The sequence below is a fragment of the Mytilus trossulus genome, chromosome 10, assembly GCF_036588685.1.
Source record: "Mytilus trossulus isolate FHL-02 chromosome 10, PNRI_Mtr1.1.1.hap1, whole genome shotgun sequence".
In the NCBI taxonomy this organism is placed as follows: Eukaryota; Metazoa; Mollusca; class Bivalvia; order Mytilida; family Mytilidae; genus Mytilus; species Mytilus trossulus.
Genome location: NC_086382.1, coordinates 2,121,974 through 2,129,212, shown reverse-complemented (window position 1 = coordinate 2,129,212; position 7,239 = coordinate 2,121,974). Strand labels below are relative to the sequence as shown.

Sequence of the window (7,239 nt, the reverse complement as noted above, 5' to 3'; positions counted from 1 at the left end):
AATGTAACGGGAATATGAAGCATCTCAATAATCAAAATTAGTGTATTTCAAACTGCAATATAACCAGTGTATTTTTTCCGATAAATTGGTTTGTTCAAATGTTTTGAGAGTTTTATATTATGTCAAAGTGTGTAAGTTTATGCTTTGTAAAAAAATTATGAAAAATTAGCCAAGGTGTTAGGTACATTGTACCACCTTAAGAGGGGACAAAACAAACCTGTAAAGAACATTAAGAAATACTACAATTTCAGTTTATATGTTGACGGGGTACATTCAAAACAACATCTGTCCAAAGTCTGCCTCATTGAAATTGGAGAACTAATACAAAAGGATTGTTGGTTCTAATAAAATTAATCAACTCTTACGTAAGTAAGCCGAAGGCATGGAAATCAAGCCTAGCTGCTGATGCATAGAAAAGGAAAAAAACATAGAAGTCGTATTAACTTGAGTGATCTGAATTAACATTATATGTTTGTGTATGCATGCAGAAGGCATGGAAAGTCCAAGCCACGCTGTTGCTGCATAAAAAAAACCCAAAAAGATCAAAAACATATACGAAATCTTAAGGCTAACAATACCTTATACTGAATACCAATATTTTGTAGGATAATATAAAAACACAATGGAGATAGCCAGAAGAAAAAGTGACAGGTTTGGCCCAAAGAAAGTGCTTTTTACACCAAAAATGATATCGTCAAGTAAAGATCCAAAATCTCAAGATCACAAAGTAAACTATGCCTTGAACAAAATCTATTAAAAAGAAAATTAAAGCCGCAGATAGAATATACTCTGTAACCCCACAATTCAGAAAAGGCATCCTCGAACTGATATTTTCAGCAGCAGCATATATTGTTTTTTTAATTTCTAACCATTTAAACCTTAAAGACTTGAGATGATATCAGTAGAAACACAGGATGTACATGGGGCGGAAGTGTCAGAGACATTCACTATATCTGAAAACAATACTAAGCTCTTTGTGCTGAATTTCTACGATTCAACCTCAAAAGTTTTACTGAATGGCAAAATATATAAGCAATGTCTAATCATTTTCCAAAACATCTCGTGTTCATAAAATTAGAACATCTGGATAGAAATAACAACTTTGCATCAATAAATACATTGATACGAAAGAGTACTATCAATGATCAATACTTAAACTTTGAAAATGGAAATACTCATCACGCTGTAGAAAAACATAAAGCAAAGCTAACTCCTCCTAACAAACAAAGGTAGGGAAACAAATCCAGGACGACAAAATACATAAACACAGGAGGAACAACTTCGCCAAACAGCAAGCAATCTTCCTATCACAAATTCGATCTTACCGTCATGCTAAATATGCAATGAAAAATGTTTTGATGTGTTTTGTCATTGATTTTGTCATGTGATTAGGGACTTTCTGATTTAATTTTCCTCTGAGTTCAGTATTTTTGTGATTTTAGTTTTTACTGACAGCTAGTTACAGATATTTAAATCTAAAATAATTAATAACAAGCCATCAGAGACTTAAATCAACTACAACACATCCAAGGGGTATTTTAGCGTCCTGAACAGTCAAAGAAAACATGATTTGTACAATTCCAAAAATAAATAAATCGACAAGCAGGATAGTTAGAATGTAACTTCTTGATAGTTAAATATGTACTAAATTTGTTAGTATCTGAAAATAAATATACTATATAATTAAGAGTTCGGGACAGGCCCCTCTTTTACCCGGGGTCCTGGCTTAATGATCGATGGTAGAGTCAGGCATATTCCATCGACATCGTTTCGTCAATAAGTTGTTAGAATGATGCAGCTCCTTTTCTTGACATATGGCAGGAAATATTAACATTGTTATATGAAATACATTTTCTTCTATAATTTAGTAAATCTAATCAAAACGTCATTCCTCAACATCGTGGTTGATAATAATGCAGTCGATACATTTCGTGTATATAGAACATGCACATGTGAGGTAACTCAGTACTTTTCATGACTGATATATGGTTATATTGATTGGTTTCCGCCTATTGACGAACTGGATTGGATCAGGATGCTCCTCGTTTTAATTTATATGGTACATAACTAGATACATAAGTATGAAAGTGGAAAAAAAACAAGTCAATTAACAATATCGCTAACGCGAGCATCCCCAAGGAATATGAACATACGTGAAAAACACAAGTCTCTGTAAATATTCCTTGATTGATATAATTTTTAGGGTATCATATTTTGGCATTTGTATAAAGACAGTAAATACAAGCTAATTGCCTGTTTTATTGACTGACTATTAACTGATTTTATTACTCGCACTTATAGCGATTGGATCAATCTATTAAATTAAAGATGCAAACATTTAAATTTTTATAGGATACAATACCAACAAATTATAGTACATGTAATTGGATTAAGAATAATTCAGACAATTAGCAATCTGAAATTCCAAGCTATATTTGCTCTATCATATTTTATTGGGACATTTTTTCCATGCATCAGATTTCTCGTCTTTGCTTCATTTATTTTATGGATGGTGCTGTTTTGCAATTTAAACCAATGTGTAGATCGATTTTAGTATTATAAACCAGTATAATTTGTATCCTAAACTTAATAGTCATCGCTGACATTTCCATGATTATACAATTGATGTAAACATTTCCATGATTGTACAATTGATGTAAACATTTCCATGATTGTACAGTTGGTGTGAACATTTCCATGACTGTACAGTTGATGTGAACATTTTCAAAATTTTGTAAAAGACTTTATGTCTGGAGAATTAAAGAAATGATATCAAAAGGTCTATAGGTACATGGAGACAGGACCATATGTTTAAGCCCTCACTCTTTTTTCAAAGTCCGTTATTATTTTGTTTTCTGTTATATTCCCTAATTTTCGCGTTTATGTATACTTTGAACATACGTATCTATATTACATATATTACAGTGTATTTAATTTTCTATTAAAAATAACTATTAATTCTAAGTTACTTTTCCATGACGATCAATGCTATATTATTTGGAGAGTCTATATAGTATAGTAGTATATTAATCATAGTATACATGCAGATAAACTAATATATAAAAATAATTGGTCTGTCCCCATCCGAGTAAATACGAACGTAATGTGTAAGTTAAAACCGAGGTATAATAGTAGTGGTTCTTACAATCTAGAAACCACGATATGGAAAACACTCTGATTGGCTTAATTATCTATTTTTCATTTTTGTTATCTATCATACGATTGGTTCTCAATGTTAAAACCGGTAATCATGTCTGACCTAAAAGTCGGTGTGATGACGGATTTAAATCCGGACGCCTTTATTTTCGTTTTTCTCCCAAAATAACTTAAACTGAATAGTCATAAGAATGGATGACAAATGCGACTATGCATTGTACATATAAGACACAAAGGCAAGATGATTAATTTATTGTGGGAGGAAGTGATGCGACGCACAAAATGAGATCTTCTCGTTTAATAGTATAGATAGATTACCTTATATAACATCAGACTCATGCAGACCTTTTGAACTGGGTTTCACTGTGAGTATTGCTGTGTTGTTGTATATTCTTCATGTCAGAATGTATAGTATTGATGACCATGTTTAAGGACCAGCTGAGGAACACCACCGGGTGCTGGATTTTCTTGCTGCGTTTAACACCCATTGATGTTTTCGGCTGATGTCTGCTTTTTGGTCAGGTTGTTGTCTCTTTGACATATTCATCATTTCTATGCTCAATGTCAATATACCCGCTGCCTGTTTGCGTCAGTTTTGAAGTCAAGGAACGTCTTGACTGTGTTAATTGTTATGGGTTTTTTTTCATTTTGGTTCAATGAGTAGGTTCAGAGTTTAGTGTGACGCCTAATTAGAGAGGGGAAAGGAGGGGTCCAGATCCCGAAATCCTGGGCTGAAAAACCTGAAATCCCGAAATCCCGGACTTAAAAACGGTAAATCCCGAGGTCCCGAAATTTGAAAAAAAGATATCCCGGATCCCTAAAGGATCAATCCCGGTATCCCGAGCTTAAAAAACACCCGATCCCGGAGTCCCGATAAAGGTCCTATCCCCCCTCTATTTACACTAATCAGAAAATATTATTATTGGCCAGATGAGGCACGTCTCCAGGTGCGGGATTTTGAAGATCCCTTAGTGGCCGTAGGATGTTTACTGCTCTTTGGTAGGGATGTAGTCTTTTGAAAACATTCCCAGTTTCCATTATAAATCAATTGATTCAAGAGTCCCTCTTTTTAGTTGTCTCCCTTGCAAGGGACATATTTTTTTATTTCCAATGTGGAGCTAGCAGAAAGAGCAAATTTACCTGTGCGTAAGGTGAGTAATCTTTACTTAAATACTTTAATTACATTAATTTCTTGTTCAGCTAAATACATTTGACATCAGAAAAAAAAATTCACGAAAAAATAATTAAACGGCCGATACAGCCCTTTTCAATTCATCATATTTTGCATTTGCAAACGCGATTTTTTGTCCGTTTTTTTTGTCCGTTATGGAACCAGTCTACAACCGACCAGGGGAAGTAATTTGTTTTAAAAGCGTGTAATAATAGAATCAAATCGTAATTGGCAAATGGACTAGTTGTATGTGATGAAGCTATCTTTAATCATATATCTAATCTAACTCTATTCATATAGATGAGCAGGACGACTGTAAGAATAAAATTCGAACACGTCAACATCCAAAAACCTATATAGTCAATAGCAGACGACACATCACGCATTTTATAATTTCATCAGTTGCACACTTTTCGCTGACATCAACGCGTTCCTTATCTTGTTCTATACAATTCACATTCCTCTTCGAACAACGAATTTTTCTTTCAAATTTTACAACATAAACACATATTTTCGATTTTTGGTGTATTTCTTCTCTGTGGTGTATTCTTAGCTGTAACGCATTAACGATAACAGCCAAAACACCGTATCCAAGTTGGCTGACGATGTAAATACTGAGTATAGATGTATTATATGAATTGACGGGTAGTTTGTCGTTAATCAGTGAGAGGAAAACTGCAAAAGACAGGAAGACTGTCACTGAATACGACATTTTTTTCACCAGCATCAGCAGGAACAATGAATACTAAAGAATTAAGGATCCCTAAGAATATCATAGGTATAATAATGGTTACTACGTAGTATGTGGCTTTACGGCGGAGATTAACTGTGAATATAATCTCGCTACTGTCATAGACAGACTCTGTCGTAACCGAAGTTGAAATAATTGACCATAAATTATTCTTTCGATATCCTCTAAGGTCAATGTCAGGATAAATGGCTTCGATAAAAACTAAATTATCAGTATAAGTCCATAATGCGAACCGGATATGACACGTCTGTTCATCAAAAGGGTAGTAGGTGACATCTATGGAACATTCGTTCTCAAACACGTGGTACGGATACCAAGTCACCCAGCCGTCATTGTCAACTAATATGTAGTAGAAACTTCCTCCTAATTCTTTAAACTCATGAAATCCGTTCTTTAAAACAAAGTCTGGTTTCCAAATATTATCCTGAAAAAAAGGAGGCCGATTATAATCATTCATCATATTGTAGTCAATCTTTATATTACGCCATCTACTCAGACACGCCAATAAAAAAAAGGAATTATTTCAATTAAAAAAGAGCAAATTGAATGTTTAATTTTCAGCTTAAAAGTAAGTAATGTAATATAAAAGGCCACGCTGTTAAAATCTAAATAGAAATAGTTTTTTTTTAAATCGTTTATATGTGTTGGTAGTTCCCATTTATGCATTCCTTGATTTGTTAAGCTATTTTTCTCTTATTTTATTTTTATATATTTTTTGTCAACTGTCCACGTTTCTTAGTATCTTAATACCAAATTTTTCATTATTCTTTTTATTTTTGCCCACTATTTAATTTCTCTGTTCTTCATATTAACCATATATATATAAGTATAGAAAGTCCCTGTATTACAACAAATCGATATTATCTACTAGTATCCTTTATATTGAAACACTGCATAATTATCTTTCCTTTATTCTTTGTTGTCTACTTCTCCCTCCCCAACACCCACAGACACACTCACATGCAGACCCTCGTTTGTCATCATCATTTAAAAATGTTAATGTATTCATTAATGTTTGAAATGTACAATCCAATTGCTGACAACTCCGAATTTAAACATATCTTTTGTGCGTGGTAAACTACTAAAACTAATAGTGACTTTAGGCTAAATTATCTTGTACATAAGTTAGGCCAATAGTTTCTCGTTTGAATTGTTTTACATACTTTGCGATATGGGTGTACAGCCTTTAACAATGAACACATATAAATAAGAAGACGTGGTATGATTGCCAATGAAACAACTCTCAAGTAAACATCTATCAGTTACATGAATATAAGTGTTTTTAAATGAATGTCATTTGTGCAGGACCAGTAGATTTAGAGCCGAACTAGAAGATTTTTTGGTAATTCTACTGGTCCGGCTTGCAAATATACAAACAATCTTAGAAAAAGTAGAAAAAAAACTTATATCACAAATGTACTATAACAAATCTTTGAAATGCATATATATGTATTGTCATTTCGAGAACTTTTATAGCTGAATATGCGGTATTGGTTCAGCTCATTTTTTAAGGCCATATGTCTACCTATAGTTGTTAATTTCTGTGACATTTTGGTCTCTTGTGGAGAATTGTCTCATTGGCAATCATATCACGTCTTATTTTTAATATTAAAGTTTACCTGAAGTACACTGATGAATCCAATGTCATTATAAGCAGCACTATCCCACACTAGAAGTTCATCAATCCAAGAAACTCTCAAGAAACCGGCAAACACCATTTTTTCGTTTACTTCATCAATGTCATGAATGCTGACAAGTTCCATTGAGACAAACATATTAGTGACGTCAGTCTGGTCGACCACTGGTCTCACTTGTTTGTTATAACTGTTTGCTTCAAACAAGCCCGTTAACAAACTTTTGACATCGTCAGACGTCTGACAGAAGCCATTGCTTATTGTTAGAAATAAACAGATGATGCCTATTTCACTTGCCATTTCGTTAATAATTTCTAACAAATTATGTGTTGAGTACCATCAAGATCAGGGTTGTGTTTAATATTGTAGCGGCTACGTTGCTACGTAGATTTTGACTATTGAACGTGAAACTATAGACTAGTTGTTACAAATATATTGATTGTAGCTACGTACAATGACGTAGCTGCTACGATATTGAACTCAACCCAGGTGATGATCAAATGATATCGGATTGATGATGAAACAAG

General features: G+C 33.5%; 1 protein-coding gene across 1 annotated transcript; it reads right to left on the bottom strand.

Moving 5' to 3' along the window:
* Positions 1-4,983: 4,983 nt before the first annotated feature.
* On the bottom strand, positions 4,984-7,012 carry LOC134686514 (acetylcholine receptor subunit beta-like 1). The gene is made up of 2 exons (XM_063546182.1): positions 6,698-7,012; positions 4,984-5,502 (listed from the first exon to the last, which is right to left on the bottom strand). Exons 1-2 carry the CDS (start codon positions 7,010-7,012, stop codon positions 4,984-4,986), a joined length of 834 nt encoding a protein of 277 aa, XP_063402252.1.
* Between the last annotated feature and the right edge of the window lie 227 nt (positions 7,013-7,239).

Coding starts and splice junctions, on each gene's coding strand:
- LOC134686514 (XM_063546182.1), bottom strand. CDS start 7,012: ATGGCAAGTGAAATAGGCATCATCTGTTTATTTCTAACAATAAGCAAT. Junction 5,503..6,697: donor GATTCATCAGTGTACTTCAG/GTAAACTTTAAT, acceptor CCTTTTTTTCAG/GATAATATTTGGAAACCAGA.